At 40.3% G+C, this 19,378-nt stretch overlaps 1 protein-coding gene across 1 annotated transcript in view; it reads left to right on the top strand.

The window, feature by feature from the left end:
* The first annotated feature begins 11,043 nt into the window (after positions 1–11,043).
* Positions 11,044–19,378, top strand: part of csmd2 (CUB and Sushi multiple domains 2) — a 208,064-nt gene continuing 199,729 nt past the window's right edge. The window contains 2 exon segments of the mRNA XM_035681968.1: positions 11,044–11,062; positions 11,261–11,477. Coding sequence (XP_035537861.1) covers positions 11,044–11,062; positions 11,261–11,477 — 236 coding nt within the window.

Genomic DNA, 19,378 nt, shown 5'->3' with positions numbered 1-19,378 from the left:
ACACACACACACAGACACGCATACTCACTCACTAATTCATGCACACCTACAGACAACACCACCCCTCCCGAAAAACAGATTCCTAAATGCATCCATGCAGCCATTCTCCAGTCTAAACAGCTTCAATGACTTTTACACACATGCACACACACACACACACACACATACACACAAACTGGACCATTGGACCCTTTGAACTTATATCCAGATGCACTTTTGCAGAATAGCTTGATTAAATTGGCACTCAATGAGATGATGAGGAATATCCAATTCATTTTTCAGTACAATTCAATTGCTTCCTCCGCTATTTCATCTATTAAACACTTAAAAATTGTATTTGAGTTTGATGTTATTGCCATAGTAAAATAGTTTGCCTTTATTAGATATGACGCATACACATTCAAGCCGAGGCTCTTGTATATCCGGGGGCTCCGGCTGTAAAGTCAATAGTTCAAATCCGACACGAGCAAAAGAAAAAACCTGGCGGAAAACAATTGAGAAATATTCGTTTCCTTTAAATATGACTATCAGCATGTCCCTGAGCACGGTGTTAAATTAATAAATGTACATTCTGGCTGCTTCACTTATCTAGGGAATATAAATCTAGCACGATTGCTCTATTCTGGCAATGCTTATGTTTCAAATTCACAACATACTCCTGTGAGCTTTTCTGTTTAACTGCATTCTCCTGCTGTTAGCATTTTAGCAGCTCAGGTGCATTTAAGACACTGGATGGTAAATGGAGGGGTTAAGGTAAAGTGCCTTGAGAAGAAAGTGGTTTTTCATTTCACCTTTCCTACACAAGTTTCCCAGTAGAAGACAGTAGAACAGCTTGGCTGTACTGGGCAGCTCCCACGTGTGAATATGTGCAACTACTGTAACAGCCGCACAACTGCTGCAAGGCAAGTCATGTCAGGAAAAGAACATACATGCTCAGTCAGTCTTCTCTGGATAACTATGGCTGAAAATGACAAAAAAAAATCCAGAGCTTACATCTCCCTGAGCCAGGTATGGGTGCATAGCTATAATAGGGAAGTCTCAATCTATCTGGATTCAGATTCTCATCTTCCTGTTATTTTCGGACACAGGAATTTGCTCCAGCTACTGTAAATCCCCACAGAGTGAGAGACAGATGTAGATGCCCTGTCTGTCTTGTATAGACACAAGCTCAGGCAGGGGTTTCTTTAGCTTCCTGATTTACACTGTTCTTATCAGATATCAGTGATCCCAGAGATTGAAGATTAGATCCTGAGCAGGAGGTATCTTGTCCTTGTCCTTGTCTTTTTTTCCTTTCCTGTACTGCTTCTCTCTCTGTTCAACATATAGGCAATCTGTCAGTGGTCTTTTTCTGGGAAAGAGGAAGAGTCATCATGTGGAGAGAGTGTGTGTGTGTGTGTGTGTGTGTGTGTGTGTTACATTCCTACTCTTGTAAGGTCCATTTTGATTTTAGCATTAAAAAAATATTTACTTTCATTCATATTTCTATGGCTCAAATATTAATAGTAATATGATAATTTAAATAAGATTCTAAAAATTGGTGGTCCAGATATTTACATATTCACAAAGATGATGCTGTAATTGCAGTGAGTAGTGGCTATTGTGTTTCTGTTTATTCAAAGCAATTAATTTGACATTTTGGGAGATACTCTTATTTGCTGTCTTGCCAAGAGTGAGCTGAGAGAATTGATACCGCACATGCCTGTGCAGTAAATATAAGACTACAGCTAGCAGCTGGTTAGCTTAAAGACTGGAAACTGGGGGGAAAAGCCAGCCTGGCTCTGTCTGAAGGTAAAAAAATCCACCTACTAATTAAAACTAATTAACAGGTTCTGTTCTCATCAGTTTATTCCATAAAAAAAACTATTCAGTGTAAACATCCAATCCTTGTGGTCGGGAGTAGTAACTTCCTTATGGTAAGTCTAAACACCTAACAACAAGAATACTGATTATCTCAACTAACTCCTGACATGACTGCCATTAAGCGTATATACCAAAGCGTCTAACTATTCTTTTAAAAGAACATCGTACTACAGGTAGTTTTAAGCTATAATGTTGCATTTCAGTTTGAAATGTGTAGAGTTAATCAGCTTCAAAGTCTCCAGTGTCCAAACCAGTTGAACCTAATGTTACAGCAGTTGTCTGCTGGCTCATGTTACGCGTTTCACTGTCACAGACAAAATAAATTCCTAATGAGTGGAAATGAGTGGAAAGTGTCTCCTGTTATCTTTGCTACAGAAATGTACAGAATTACCTTTCAAGTAGTTCAGAAATACAGTGTCATAGAAAGTAATGTAGACGATATAAACCCTATGAGACATTCTAAAATGTGTTATCTTATACTGGGGCTAAATTTACAAAGCCAGCTACTCTATTAATGATATTCAGGGACACAGAGGCAAATGTTTGTTGAACAGCTTTGTCTGAATTTTGTGCAAATTAGATGCAACCTTGTGCCTGAAATACATAAGAAAAATGATTTAATGTTGTTATCGGCTTTATCATCTTTGACTGGGTTCTCTATCGGACACACTGCCAAAATACCTTCTCACAATCAATCACGCTTGAGTATTCCTGGGAGGCAGTTAGGATTTGAGTTGAAAGGTGAAAGTGTACTACAGTAAGTTGAAGTCAGGCTGATTGATCGTCTGCCGCTCATCCATCTCTCAGTGATAGATGGAATAGTCCTGCTGGAACGGTCATGACCTGACCTTTGGATCAGTGCTTCCTCTTGGGTTTAATATACAATCCTCAGAGGGGATCAAATGTTCATGAATCGGCCACTCACTCACACATATGGATCAACATGCGTATCCATCTCGTACATTTAACACACCCATAATTGCATTGCCTCACCTCCTGTTGATGCTTTTAATTGGTTAGATACCGAAAGTGTAGTTTTTTTCACTGATTTCTGATGTAATTTAAGTGCAAATACACAACAGGATGTAACTAAGAGTGGCTCTTCAGCATAGGTTCAGTCTAACGTAGCTCAAAGAGCCCAGTCATCAGATGTGAACAGAATGAAAATTAGGTGATAATTGACTTTCACTGTTTCACACATTAGTGTCACACATAATTGGGCCTTTTTCCCCACATAAGTACAAGGGAGAATGGAAGAGAAAATAAAAATAATTTGAGGCATGTATGTGTATGAGTGCATTTGGATGTATGTGCATGCGTGAGATTACATGTTGAGGTGGACTCCAACAATAACCAATAATTAAGGAAAGGGCTTTATCTTTATGTGTTCGCCTATTTTCTTGTTGTCATGGGAACAACATACAACTTCTGTGACAGGAGCAGTGACTGAGGCTCTTTGAACTGCACTTCTCTCTCTTCTCTTTTACTCATCAATATGTAACCGAGCTGAGAAGTTAGAGAACCCAGGTAAGCTTGTAAATAAAGAACAGATGTTGATTTCAGTCTAAAATGGGACGATTTATTGGATGGTGCACAAGATTAAAACAACAACATACTTAAAAAACATACTTTAGTAATTAAAATCCCACAGAGGGTAACACAAGACTGACACCAGTTATCACTACATTTACACAAGAAAGAAGAAAGTTTCTAGGACACAGATGAGGAGGCCAGATCCCTACTTACAATTGTGCACCACCAAACACACACAAAGCAAACCAAAGGGAGATAACTGTGCAATTACCACAACTGTGCTGGGGGAGAAAGGCCATGCTCATTCAGCAGGTACTCTGTGAGATCTACCGGCAATGCTCTATAAAGTAAAGAGTTAAAGGGGTTTTGACTAAAAGCTATGAATAAAAATAGCACAATTAAAGCCTAGTGACAACTATCCTAAAATTGCTCATCTGTTAAAATACAATAAAAGGCAAACAGGAAGTTAAAACAGAAGCCCTAATTAAAAAAGACAAGATAACTATTCAATATTAAAGAAAATAAAACAATGTTACAATAAAGAAAGGCTTAGGCAAAACAGCAGTGGCAGGTTCGAAATGTTATTTGAAGCCACACGCATTCAATAGATCACTTGCAGGTGTTTTAGTCAATTTACATTTTTGAAGGGAATATTCTTTCAGACTATGCCAGCTCATGGCAGATCCAGCTTTCTCAAACATTCCGTCTTAGCAGAAACAAGAAGGTTATTTTAAGAACATAAAAAGCAACGGCAATTAGACATTTTAATAACTATAAAATACCTATATATATATTTATACATAAAGAACAAATGTTGTTAAGTTGATTCCAAAACTAAAAAGAACTACAAACATACCTCTTAGTGTCAGTCTAACCTGACTAAATGAGCATGTGGCTTTCTTGCAGTTTTCCAAAGAGGGAGAGGGTTTCCAGGTGAAGGGAAACCAGGGCAGAGAGAGAGAAAGGGGCAGGGCTGCATTGAAGTGCTATAATAGCTCTACAAATGATACAAATGTGTGCACACACTCAAACATGAAAACACACTGACAAACACACACATGCATTTCTTCAGGCATCCAGCCTTGCTGTTTTGTGTGGGAGGCTCATTTGTATCATAGCTGAATAAACTCCCCCACAGAGACAGAGGTCTTTCTGAAAGGGAAGAACATCAACCGTAACATGCCTAACTCTGAATGGGCTTTTTTTTATTGATCAGCTTGAAACCATGATGCGAGGGTTGCTGAGGAGCTGCTCTTGTTCACAGAAACACCATCTTACCATAGGGCTATTTAAATGTACTGATAAGAAGAGAAGGCACTATGAAGAAACAAAAGTATCTCTGTTGAATCAGTGTTTGAACTGGGTAAAACGCTTGTGGTTTCAGGGATGTGCTGAAATTGTGTGAAAGTGTGTGGGCGGCTTTTTTTTGTGGGGGAGTGGGTGGCTGGGCTGCAGGTCCTTTTTGGATGGCATGAAAATACTGCTGGTTAAATATGACCCAGCTGGAAGGAACTGCCTGGCTTCCCCCTTCTCTCCCTCTCTGTCTGAGAGAACACATGCTCCATTGTGCCTCTCTTTGCCAGCCCTGACGACAGTCAGCAACGTGTGCATTTCTGCATGCACGCCTCGTCTACGTGTTATCATGCAGCCGCTTTCTTCGATGCTTCAATCTTTGGCTGCATTTTTGCACGTGGGTGTTGTTTATTTTCTCACCCTACACATTTCAACCTCCAGCTATGTTGCTGTGACAATGTGTTTTTGTGTGTTGTGTGTGTATTAGCTATGTGTTGCCATAGGCGTCAACAGATCGTTAAAATACTGTAAATGCCAGAGCCCGAGATGTGAATGCCATAACTGGAGTTCTCAGTATGATATGGACACGAGTTCCCTGAGTTACAGTTGACATTGTATGCTGGCATATATATTCACATATGTGTTTGCTTGAGCGTTCTCTCTGTATGGGCCTCCACAGATTTTTTTGCTTTACGCATTCATGCAGCAACAGGCCATTCGGAGCTTCGAATGTGCACCATTATGGAAATGCAACCTCCATTTTTCTGCCCTTTTAAGGAAACAACATGTGTGGGGGGGGGGGCTAAGTGGGAGCAAGCCTATCGCAAGTGCCTTCCACTGCATTTGGCTTGTCTGTAATGGCAGACGGTGTCGTCCTGGCCCGGACATTAGCCTAATGTATGGAGGCAAGCGGGATCGCTGAGCTCACCCATTTCCATTTTAATGGCAGCCATCTAGAGGTTAATTCGGATATGATGCGGTCAAGGCGCGCATATGCGCTGACACGTCAAGAGACAAATAGTGGTGCTGAGAGGATCTATGGGGCGGAAGGGTTTATCTTCCCACCAGGGAGGCAGTTACTGGCACAAGCACACATACACGCGCACGCACACACACATAGACAAAACATTTGGTTGTTTGAAGTTTACTCATGGGGTAGGTTATATTTGATAGTGGATAGTTTTGTTACTCAATAAACCCCAAGTGACGCTTATTTGGTTGGAAATTATTCCATGTTTGCTCCACTGGGAGGCTTACTTTGTATGGATATAGCCCCTGATAGACCTCATGTATAAAGGCTTTATGGGTTCTCTTGAGAATAAGGAAAGAGCTGAACTCTGTATTTTAGCTATATGATGGGAGGGACTAAGAACAAGTAGTTTATGGTCCTGTCTTAATTGAATGAGTGAGTGCATGGTTCTTGTGAGTGAGGTTTCCCCTTTACATGTTATGACTATAATTGGAACAATTGCACTCTGTGATTTTCTGTTGCACTCGTTTATCATTTCAGTATTTTCTGTGGTGTTTCTGAGCTGCAGCCTTACATTTATTGACATCATCAAATTCCGAAGGACCTTTCTAAAGAATCAAACAATAAGTTTCATTCTCTTCAGTTGTATTCATCATGCACAGCATCAGACGTAAAGCAGTTCTATTACTGACTGCAAGAACAGGACGGTCTCTGCGTCTTTGTCTTTTGTCCAAAGGCAAATTTGAATCGTAGATGAGGAGACCAGACCAAGGCGGGGAGGGATGAAGAGATAGGAGTCCAGAAAGGAGATTTTCAGTTTTGTATTGCAAGCATTGTTTGTGTCTTTATGGTATTATGTGAATGTGATGTTAGGATTATGTTTGCCAAGATGAAATTTCCTCCCATTGAGAGTCACTGTAGTTAGTGTAATTGCATCTAAGTAGAGGAGTGGCATGCAGATATGTGACACTATACTCACCCAGGGTACAGGGATTACACTCATACATGTGCAGACAGCTGATACCTCTATACACAGACATGTGTGCGCACTTCCCAGTCACACAAAAAAATACACACACACACTGCTGAAGCATCCAACCAAAATAGACCTCTAGGATTCGCTAACAGTGCAGATTAAGCGCTATCTTGCTGTGAATGTCACACTGTGACCTCAGCCCAGAATGGCAACGAGATGCAGAAAATAGGTTAAAAAAAACATATCCCCCTGCGTTGTCTTCCTCCTTTTTCCAACTCATTTACTCCCATTGGATGTTGCTCTTCCTCTCGTTGACCTTCTGACATGTTCTTTCTCGAACATTTTCAACCCTCCCTCTCTTTTCCTTTTTGCTGCTATTTTTCATTCCCCCTAGTTTGTCCCTCATCTCACCTTTTCTTCTATTATTCCTCACGTCATGTCTTCCAAATCTATTTTCTCACATGTCCATACATTCAGTCAGCCTCTTACTCTCCTTTGATCTCTCCCTGTCTCCTCCCTCCGCTCTGAGGAGTTGCTGTCCTACCGGTGTACAGCACAGTGACCATCGATTCATCAAAGTGTCACAGCGCACTGCCGCATCTCTGTGTGCCCGCTACTAAACAACTGCCCTGGCAAAGCAAACAATAGCTCTTACACACAAACACACACAGGTAGAACCTGGAGTGCTGCCCCAGCAAGGTCATACCTCTCCCTGTACACCCATTTGGCAGCACACACGCCAGAGATGGTGGGTGCCAAGCGGATGCTGCCAGTGGCACAGTGGGCTAAGCAGTGGACAACATATCTGTTGGACATCCACAGATATCAAGCATGGTTAACATCCCAGTACAAGCCAATGCAAATAGTTCTCATAGACATGTTGAGGGATAAAATACATCAACCACCAGCACAAGTTTGCAATTTTCCTAATTGCTGAACCAGCTTATTCACTTCTACTCAATATTCATATTGCTTCACCTGAACTTACACAACTTGAGAAAACATGACCTTCTACTTTGGCGGTGGTGTACCCGGGCTAAAACAGCATGGCCAGCAGTCTGTTTATGGGGTCTTTATGGTGTGTCAGTAGGGTCAGCTGCAGGATGGGCTCTTCTTTGCAGATTTACACAGAGGGGCTTCACAGTAGGTCAACAGCTCCCAGCAGCTAATTTCATAATGCACCCTAGGCAAGGCTTAAATAATTCAACCAAGCCCCGGGTGCAGGATCTACTTAATCATAGGCTCTGGGTTTTCAAAGAACAGAGAGAGTAGACTCCTCAGTTTACCTCAACCGCACTTGTATCTTGTGGTGGTTATTACTGCATAATGTGAAAATCAAACTTGATGATTCTGTAAAGCGGCCCTTAATGCTCACAAAAGTGGATGCTCGAGTCAACTCTGATGTGTCTGTTTTTGTCCAATTCAATTCCGGCCATGTATTTTTCAGCAAGGATAAAATGTTTCTGGCTGCAGCCAAAAAAGCAGCCTCTCTAAAAGCACTATCTTGGTCTTTTATCCCAGATTTTGTGCGTCATTATCGATTTAAGAGTCGGTCACTTGGCACAGGTGTGCTCACACTTCAAAATAGCATTCGGTGGAGCTCTGGCAGACTCAGTAGACTTATTCTCTCTCATGTTTTTTTATTTTTTATTATTTAGCTTCACTTAATTAATTTAAACTCAAGCTTTACTGCCTGGTTGATCACCTGTCATATATCGGTATGTACAGCATGTTAATAACACTCAGATATATGAAACACTTGTCTGTTGAGCCTCGAGAGTCACAGAATCATTTATGTCTTCCAGCATTTCAATTCTATCCTGAAACTGGTTAATACCAATTCAGTTGCCTTAACCTCCCTGGTATTGTTTTGTAATTCAGCCCAGCAGCCCGCACATCCCTAACTCATTGCCTATGTGCAAGAGATTCACAATCCACTCTGACCCCTATCAAGCTCTGCCATCAGGCCGCTGTATGAGCCATTGATTGGCATTTGTCTGATAGAAGACCCGTAATGAAGGAGATGATGAGGAGATTATTGAACAGGCTGTGTATATGAAAATCAGGTAGGAATGTGGATTCAGAGGTTTTACCTGGATATTAGTATTGACCTGATGGTAATTGGGAGGGTGGATGCTCACTTGCTGCGCCTATTTAAAGGCTTTAATGAAAAATCTGATGGAGATAGCCCTTGCTTTGTTCTTGTCTCTTGTTACTGGTTAAAGATAAGGACTACATACTGTGATGCTCAGTTATTTTCAGCACTTCCTACAATAAAGGCCATAGTTAGTTACCACTAATGTCATTTTACACAACTTTATTCATTTCATTGTATAGTTTTCCATAAGAATGAATTGTAATACTTGCAGATCTCAACAGCAAACAAAGAGCTGAACTCTCACTGCAACATTATACACCTAACTAAAGTTAATTCAAGTGGCCAGGGTTTAAGTGCACACACATTAGCGTCTTTCGGCAGAGGTCAAGCGGATATGAAGTGCTGAAAAGTGACAGCTAAGAGAGGGCCCTGCTCGTTTTTCAGGGAGAGAGGCCCCCAGGGGAGTCAACAGTGACATGATGGATATACTGTGACTGGAGATGCTATTATCTTCCTGCTGCTGCTGATGCCATCCAGACAGTCTGGATCTCTAACCCCTGACACTATCCCCACTTTTCTCCTCCCCGGAAAAAACTGATACCATTTTGCTGTGCTACCTGGAACAAAAAGCTAATATTGGTTTTGTTTGTTTGTGCGTGTCAGCGAGTGTTGTTCCAGCGGCATCTCCGAATTTCAAAAAACACCCTGATGTGGCACGTCGCCCCAGAAATCTTAAACACTGGGCTTGATTATTGCTGTGAAAACAAATGCAGGGTTCACTCATCTGGCTAACCAGGAATTATCCATGTCCATGCTTAATTCTTTTTTGTCATTTCTTCTTTTTTTCTCTCTGTACATTCTGAAAGAAATCTGCTTTTATTTATTTCCGTTGTGAGTAAGACTGAGATGAATGAAAATTGCTCCCTTTTTATCTTCTGTTGTCTTCATGCTTGGTGCCTTATTACCTGTAAATCCCCGCTGTTTTGTTTTTTTTAGTTGTGAGGCACGTTTCAGAGTGACAATTTGGACAGATTTGTAGCTTTGAGATTGTTCCACCATCAGTGAGCGCACACAAAGTAGCACAAGATCTGTATGTTTCACAAGTATTCAATAAGGGATACACATCCCCCTGGTGGGATTTAACAAACCAGCCTTCACTTTTACATGTTTCGAAGCTGCAGTGTGTTTACTGAAGATTCTTGTCTTTTAATGCCCTGTTTTAAAACGCTCAGGTAGTACAGCTAATTCTAATGTACTGATTTATTCCAGACATTTACACAGTTATGAGTATGGAAACTAACAAAACAAAAATCATATCTACTGTGAGTGCTGCATTGTTTGTGTTGTTGAATAATGTGTGTTATGCAGATAACAGATGTCCTCCAATTATACTCTCCTAATTACATTTTAATCAGGCTGCATTATGATTCAGGTTTGTGGCTGAAGCAAACAAAGGGGAAAATACAGATCATTTGTATAAATAGCATGTATTCTTGCCTGACATTCTAATTTAATCCCTCTGTGAGAATATTTATTTATGTTAAGTTCATTTTGTGTAGCTTCTGGACATGTTGTGTTCCTGCTGTCTTAGTTCAAAGCTACAACACATGAGGCTATTCATGGTGTGTGATTGCACAATGTTTTCACATTTTATTCTTTTGTCACCTGTCAGTGGCAGACTAAAAGCGGACCGCTCACATTTAGCTGTCTGGGGGATGGAAATGAACTTTAACGGGAACCTCTTTTTGATTGGAGGAGATAACTATCACCACCTAAATATGAGGATCAAATGAGAAAATCCATACATGCACATACAGACGCTAATTTGCACATCAACAATGAAAACAAACACTGACAACATGCAGAGCTGCACAAAATATAAGTGCAATCACACATCAGTCCACATTAGCGATTAATTATAACTAAATCCCTAATATTGATTAAACGTCTTGGCTGTGCTCAGATCAGCGGAAGACAAGTCATTTAGCTTGGCCACACATATATAGCACTGATAAATGCCAACACACGACTGAAATTTAAGATTGAATTCAGTATGAGTGGCTGTCGTTGAAAATCCAAGATCAGTACAATTAATGCAGTAATCAAGTGCCTCTCTTTGTGTGTGTGTGTGTGTGTGTGTTAACTCCCCCCTTCTGTCCCCTCATCTTCTCCCCTCCAGCTGTGTCATGTATAAACGTGGGAACCTATTACTAATGTGTTGAAAGGGCCAGTGAGTGAACAAGTGTGTGACGATGGAGGTTGTAGAGGTGGGGAAAGCAGGGGGAGGGTGAGCCATTTAGCACTGCTATATTAATGGCTTCTGCTGCACGCTGTAGGTGATAATGGATGTTGCAGCACTTGGTGCAAACTGTTTGACTGTGGGAGTGCATTTGTGTGTGGATTTGTATCATTTCCATTCCTGTGTCTTTTATTTGGTTGTATGCTCTTTTAATACTTCAAAACTTTCTGCACTCTGCTAGCTGCTTCAACACGCCATAATAATTGCTTGTTTTTTTTTTTCTCTTCACAGCTCAGAACTGCAGTTACACACTACACAGTCCCAATGGGACGATAGAGAGCCCCGGCTACCCTTACGGTTACCCTAACTATGCCAACTGTACATGGGTGATTGTGGCAGCTGAGCACAACCGGATACAGCTCGTGTTTCAAGGCTTCGCCCTAGAGGAGGACTTTGACATCCTGTCTGTATATGACGGGCCACCCAGCCCTGGGAACCTGCGGACAAGGTAATTATGTGCATATATGTCTTGGTTTTTATTATTTTGCAGTTTATTTGACTTGAATGCCAATATAGATTTTCATAATGCTGTCATGAAACCCACAGGAAACCCAGTTTTTTTTATGTAGCTTTTTATGTAGTAATTTGACATTTGAAGGATACATATGCATGGAAATTAAATTGTTGCAATAACAAAGGTATGATTGTGGGAGGTTTATTAAAATAAACCTATATGGGTAAATCATATTCATATGGAAATTATTCCTACTGGTAATAAGGACACTGTACCCAACAAGTTAACCCCTCCAACTGGACTATTTTTGATCATTAGATGCTTGCAATGAAGTGAAAACTGTGATTTCCGTCAGGATTATTTGATCTGATAGGGCATTCTTTTTGGTCATGATCGCCACAATAAAAAAGAAGAGAGTCTAATCTATTGAAACATATTATGTCTGCATAACATTTTGTAGTACTAGCAGTCCATAAAACTTCTACATAGTGCTCACGTCCAACAGGTAGAACAGTGGGACATGAAGAGCTGAGATCTGGGAACACTGTGATGTTGCCAAAGACAAAACGCAGATGAGGCAAGAAAAATGAGCATTCAGACAATCAGACATTTTTTAAATAAACCCCCAGGGTAGCCAAACTTATTTGGAAGAAAAAAAGACTGGAAGTTGCAGACTAACCTCCTGGTTCAGCTTACCACGTGCACACAATGAGGGCTTATTAGTGACATTTTAGGTTCACTCGATTTTGTTTTTATCTCCTTACACAGCCAAGTGGTAGCTAATCTAGCTAACATCTTGTTTGCAACCTGTCTGTTCATCTTCATCACTGTTTTCCTATATCTCTGCAATTCTTGTAGTGTGTACAAAGTTACTGTAACCAATAAAAAAAGCCAATACCATCTTATTAAGACCCACATTGTAATAAACTTGAAAATGTCCTTCATAGAGACATTAGGGTATTGATGAAGGCAGTGGACTGGAAACCTGAAAAGCAAATCTGTAATCAAGACTATAATCAGTGATGCATTCAGAGGCAGTTGAAGCAGATCTTTTAGTGACTAATAGAAGGCTGACTGTGTGGAGTCTATGACACCATCCAAGGTTATACGATGGGATTCTGGGCACATTTTGTGCTTCAGAGCTCCTAGCAAAATGAAATGAAGCTCACTTGGGTGTGAAGACTCAAACAAACAATTTCTGAATCAACAGTCTCATCCTCTTGTACAACCATCAATTTAACAGCCTCAGAAAGGGCTGCCTTGTGCTAACATCGCAAACTGAAAATATTGGCGTTCTGGTTTGCAGAGTTTACACGTTTTCGGGATTTTAGAAATAAATATTGTTAGGCTAGATTGCCATCTAAAGAGCCAGACTTCTATTTGTATTAGCTGCAATTATAAGATACAGCCACAGAGCTGCTATTCACTGATGCATTTATGTATTTCTGGATATTATTGCTTGCACTCTTAGATCAGATCTCTTGGCAGTCCCTCACTTACAGGGCAACTTAACTAGCGACAATTTCTGCATCTGATCAGTTGAAGCTACACCAAAGCTTCTTTTAATTCCCATCACCTTCTGCTATGAGCTTGGCCTTGCAAATAGTTGAAAGCATATGTTACGCAAACCCTCTAGAGACAGATGAGAGAAATACTCTTAAGGGCTTTTGTTATTGACACTGTTTTGAGTCTCTGTCGGCCTTTCTGTTTCTCCCCATCGAAATCTCTCCGTCTCTCACCTCCTCTCTGCCCCCTCCCCTCCCTGCGCCTCTCATTCTGTGCCAGTGGTGCCTCCACTGCATCTCCCTGCAGAAAGCAAATGAAAGAGAGAAGAAAATCCATTATGGATTGGTGTTGCGCTGTTCTCCTCAGCCTTTCTCCTGTTTGGACCTCTGGGCTCTGTTGTATATTGATGCTCCAGCGGGATGATGGGGGGAAAGCGTTCCACTCTCTCCATCTAAGAGCTTTGAAAATAAGTGAGAGGAAAGCATATGAATTTGAGAAGGAGAAGGAAAGGGGGAGGGGGGTAAGAAAAGAGAGAAAAATACTGAATAAATGAGAGAGATGGAAAAGCAGTAGGAGTGTTCAAGAGTTTGCAGGGAACACAGATCTCCTTTAGATTCTGCTCGTGTTGGCTTTGACCAGAGCTCCTCTCTTTTCAAAGGAGGTATTTTGTAAAAGTGAGACTTCAAGCTTTATCTATGAGTGAGCTTGGAAAGGCTGGGGGCAGCTCTTTCCAGTCAACAGCAGTCTGTCAGGACACACATGTATGTTTACACTCAACCCTACCTACACCACACACACACACACACACACACATATTCAAGGGCACATTTTTCTACACACTAAAAGATGCATGCTTGATAATTCAGCCCTCCTTTTGCTCTCATCTCCTGCTTGTGTCAGAAGTAATTTTCTTTCCATCTCTCTTGCTCCTCTTCCTCCAATTTTTCCTAACCTCCCCTCATTTCCTCCTCACCTATCTTTTTTAATGTCTTATCTCGTCTGCCTGTTCTCCATTTTGTGTCCTGCACGCTGCGTTCTCTGAATTTGATCAGGCTTTCATGTGTACCACACTATAGGTTGTTAAGCACAGACTATTTCCTTTAATCTCAAGTACTCATCAAAAATGAATGTTTTGACTCATTTCATGTTCAAATGATCACCTTTGATTTCTTTTTCAAAGCAGTCACTCTCCTTTAAATTTGTTTGTTTGTCCATTAATTTATTCGTTGCTGTCACAGAAAAATGTTATTAGGAGAATGCTGGGTTCAGCTATATATATTTGCTTGTGTTCCTAAGCGTATATGCACCTTGGTGTGTTTGTGAATGTGTGCACTCCTGCAGCAGTTGCTTTATGAGTCACAGTCACTCCTTTGGAAATGCATATATGAGTCAGTCTGTTAGTGCAGCACTCCATTAAACTGCTGATCCCAGCTGCCACTTGGAAAGCAGAGAGAAAATTCGATGGAAGTTTCAATTGTTTGAAATGTAAAAAGGAATTGATATACATGTATGTACCAAATGGCAAGCGCAAGCTGCTGTCAATATTTGATAGCTGTTAATTAAGCAGAGCTTCCCAGAGATGGTGCAGTGATTGAGTGATTGAGTGGTTAAGTGCATCTTGCGCTTTGAGTGTTGTGGAAGCTATCAATTACTTACCACGGGGGGAAATTGAACTGCAACGAAACTAAAGCTCAAGGTGAAATCTGACTTAAGTAGTCCAAACGTCTATGTAAAAACTTAATCCTATCCACCTATTTGCATGTTGACATATTTTTCTATTTTGCAGTTGAGTTCAGAAGATGTTTCTAACGGCCACAGTTTGAGTCTGAATGTAAAATTAAACCTATTAAATTTGTAGTTGCAGTTGTAAAGGACCTTATCGCTGTTTTTGCATCTTTCAGCCTGTACATTTGATACTTGGAATGGCCTGTGCCTGGCTTTTATTCATTAAACTTTAGCTCTAACTTTCTGTCTGTGTACAGATTTAATAAACAAGTTAATTTGTGTTTTAGAAGTCTTGGTAGCTGTTTCCCCTTGCTTCCAGTCTTTATTCTAAGCTACATAACATCCTTTTTCCAGCTCTGTGCTTACGTAACCTAAAAAAACAAGATCATTCTTCTCATCCAACTCCCTGCAAAAAAAGTAGTTCTTCTTTCTATTAAGAAAATATTAAAAACAACTTGCCATGGGGCGCTCAGATAACTCACCTGGTAGAGCTATCGCTTCATATACCAAGGCTGAGGCCCAAGGCTTAAATCTGACCTGTGGCCCTTTGCTGCGTGTCACTAGACCACCCCCTTCCTTTTATTGTTACACAGCAGGCAAACACAAACTGTTATGTAAATTTTCATGTTGAATGCTTTTTCTTTGAGAATCAACAAACCACAGCCCTGTTAACACGGTAGACCTTGAGATTCACATAATCCTTTTCACAATATCCATGTTATTGCTTATTGTTTGTTAACGGAGAATGATTTTACAACAACACAGCTTATGAATGTGACTCTTTGCTCTGTGAAGAAGGAGTATACTTGAATGCATCAGTTGAATGGGCATTTTTCAAAGAGGTCCCACTGCATTAAAACAATACCTCAGAAAATGAAATTGTTACTGTGATGGATTGCCTGCATATAGTTTCTGGAGGTTTTGAACACACTTAAACATATGGAAATTAGTGGCTGCCTGAAGGGCAGAAAATAAATATAAATAATTGTGGCATCTGTGGATTTTGACAAATGGTCAGTAAAGTAGTGAAGTATGCATGAATTATACTTGCAAAATCCATGGTGTGGTTTTCCTCAATTAAACAATAAAAATCCCTTTCTCGCAATTCCATCCTGTCTGTTGTCAAAATTGTTTGTGTTAGCAATAGTTAATTACATTTTAATAATGCAGTATAATTACCAGTTTAGCAATTATCTGGTCATTTATCTGCAGTGAAAGGATTGTTATGTAACTTCCTCCTAGGCTCTCTTTAACCCAAGACACCAGGGTTAAAGAGAGCCTGTTCTATTGCAGCACAGTAGCCACAGAGACCTTCCCATGACTAAAGTAACAGTCAAGTTAACCTTAAGCGAGACACTGAACCTCTACCAGCTCACTCACTGTCACTCTGTACGACAGCACACATTTCTTACTTGTAAAAAGCAATCCTTTTTTTTTCTCGCTTTTGTGTCACATTTCACCTTGTAACTGCCAATTGGATAACACTGAGTACATTTCAGCAGAGGGAAAAGCTATTGGGGAGTGTGAATGCATCTCTCTCCACATGCCTTCGTCTCAGTGATGGAGTGATGGAACGGAGGGACTTAAGGCCCGGCAGTCTGGCAGAGGCGGGGAAGTGAGAGAGAAGAGGAGGAGGAGGAGGAGGAGGAGGCGTGGAATGGACAGATTTTCAGCCTGCGGGCTCGATAGGACCTAAATAAGGAGCACTAGTGCATGGTGCTGGGAGTGGCATTAACACTACAGTCGGCCCTCAGTGCTGTGAGGTTGGGGTGTCACAATATGAGTTTGTGTGTGGATGTGTTTGTGTGTGTGGAGGGGAGAGAGGGAGAGAGAGGCAGTGTGTCTGCGTGTGTGCGCTCAGACTATGCTTACAGAGGGGGATCTAGGCTTGTGTGCAGTCCATCCCAGCAAGCTGATTCAGTGTCAACAAAATCAAGGTTTATTGGAATACAGATAAAATGAACACCACACTCAGAAACACACACACTCAGAAACACACCGTTTTAAGCACAGAGTAAACGGCAGTGGGCTGGAAAACTGTTAGCCCTGTAATTTTTCAGACACATAAGGTTTCAGAGACGTTTTTGCTTTTTGGCAAGCACTTGAGAGCACAAGTGCTTGTACAGTCTATGCATGAGAGGGAAAAACTATTATGTACATGTTTTTATATTTAATATAAATATTATTTCCTCTACAAGTAGTTCAAAGTTTAGATTTTTTTAGCTACATGAATCTGTTATCTAAAAACAGACCATGAAAACAGGCTGTAAAGTAATACTTATTTTGGGAAGATTGTCTGATTGGCAAATTGACCCTTTAATCAACAAAATATAGACGCTGAAAAAGGCTTAGATGATAGAGAAAATCAGCAAATCCTATTTTATTCAACTGTTTTGTACCATGTCAATTGATTTTCTTTTGGTTTTGGACTGTTGGACAAAGAAGCAATCTGAACCAATTTCAACCTCACCTTAGGCTCTGAGAAATTGAAATGGGAGGTTTCCTTTGCATCGTGACTATTTTATGGACTAAATGATTTATTAAACACAATCAATTAAACCCGCAAAACATGCAATCTTTTTTCTTTTTTGGCCAGTTGGTGGCAGCAGAAAGAAGTTGTGAATATAACACTGACATATTCATATTTTAAGCTATATGGCAAGCATGTTAGCAAACATTGGTTTATTGATCTTTCCAGCAGATTTGGAGCCGTGTTTGTGTCTACTTAATGCAGTTGTTTCAGGATCCAAAGAGAAAAGTCACTCCACAGTTTCTAGCAATTATTAACAATCACAGAGGAACCAAAGTATAATAATAATAAAAAACAATCCAATTTGAATTTAAGTTAAATAAAGGTCAGCACATAGCATCGGAAAACTCTTATTTTTCCAACATAAATCACATTCATTCAACTTCACAATATAATTTCCCCCTTGTTATTCACGCCCCACCTGCAGTGGTTCCATGCCCCACAGTTTGAGAACCACTGACCTGTAAGTCTCACTGTCTCTGTAGCCTCTCAGCCAAATCCTCAGTGAGAAAATATCTGCCTCTTTAGCTGCTAAATGCACCACTTTACAAGCTAGTTGCTAACTTTATTTGTCTGCTGTTTGGTTCCGAGCCGATCGCATACAGGTGGTTTTAGAAAAACCTGTAAACAAGTGCCTGTTGCGTCCAATCCATTATTTATATAAAAATATTGATGGAGCTGTTAACTATTGTTAGTTGCAGCTGTACACCAAAATTAGTTCCACAGATCATTTACTGCAGTATTCCATGATAAAACTGTAGTTACACACTTTTTAGGCTGTAACAGCTTTTTATTATACTGTGGACCCACTGCATTATTTTCTATCATATTTCTTTTAAATGATACCAGCTGCTTACATAAAAAGAGATGGTTGTTTTTTATTTAATATTCTTACTTATAACACTTGTTTTTAGCTTTAGAGCAGCTATCATTTTTTTATTTAATCACTTCTAGGTTATATTACTTATGAGATTATTATCCATTACAGTAGTGAATGCTAGCAGCATCAATGCATCATCAAAGCTTGTGTTAATTAAATGTCCTTCTCCTCCCGGCATTTGGTGTGTTAGTGTCCATCCATGTCTCATACGTATGTGTGAGCGAGTACTGTGTGTGAGTCAAGCTCATAAAGAGCCAATGTCTGTGGGTCACGGTGAGAGTGGGTGACGTACAACGGCACTTCCTGCCTGAACACTTGCCCCTGCGATAATTCTTCTTCACTGAAGGCCTTGGCAATCAATCTTTCACAACACATACTTTGGAAAATGACTACAGCATGTGAATGCTGTGGCGAACACTTGTTCAATGTGTGTCTGCAAAACATGTTCTGTGTATACAAGGAGTGCATACCCAAATGAGAAGGAGGAGTGCTTGACTCTGTGTGTGTGAGAAATATGGCTTCAAGGCTGCATGGTTTTATTTGTTTGTGGTATTCATGATTGAGCATCTTATTTGACGGCATTCAAACACACATACATGCACTCTGTGGAGATATGTAGCTAGATTTTTTTTCATACACACCCCCAGACATGTGCAAGCAGACACAGTGACACACACACACACACACACACACACATTGTACGATTTATGGATCCTTTGAGTCTGGGCTGTTAATGGAGAGACTGCCACTTATCAACGCCAGCTTTAACGACGGTCTGCTAAAAACAGGAGGAAGAGTGATAGTTTGTTTTTCATCATCTCGTGCTGGGAAAAAGTGAAACGATGTTGAAATTTATGACATCAGCTCACCTGTGAGGCAGAATTATTAGGCCCTGTAACCCCAGATTAGAGAAATAATCAACTAGATGGCTGTGAATTTATATCCTGCATCCTGTGTATCACTCATTGTGTGTATTGCTATTGACATTCTCCTATCTCCAGGCCTATCAATGTTCTTAACAGGATACACTTCAGCAGCGCCCTGAATTTATTTATTTATTTGACAGGGACACTGCATGTATTGTTACATTTAAATAAAATGCAATCGTTACAGGACTGTAGCTCATTTGCAGTCCTATAGTCACTGTTTAGGCTTTTAAGGAATAAAAGCATATAATACAACCCTCTAATACAGACATAGGCACTAACAATATAACAGACATAGACAAACAACCACTACAAACAGTAAATGAAA

Source organism: Morone saxatilis, unplaced genomic scaffold, assembly GCF_004916995.1.
Source record: "Morone saxatilis isolate NCDOM2014 unplaced genomic scaffold, NCSU_SB_2.0 Contig9, whole genome shotgun sequence".
Lineage (NCBI taxonomy): Eukaryota > Metazoa > Chordata > Actinopteri > Moronidae > Morone > Morone saxatilis.
The sequence above is the reverse complement of the archived record's forward strand: the minus strand, read 5'-3'. Positions and strand labels throughout refer to the sequence as shown.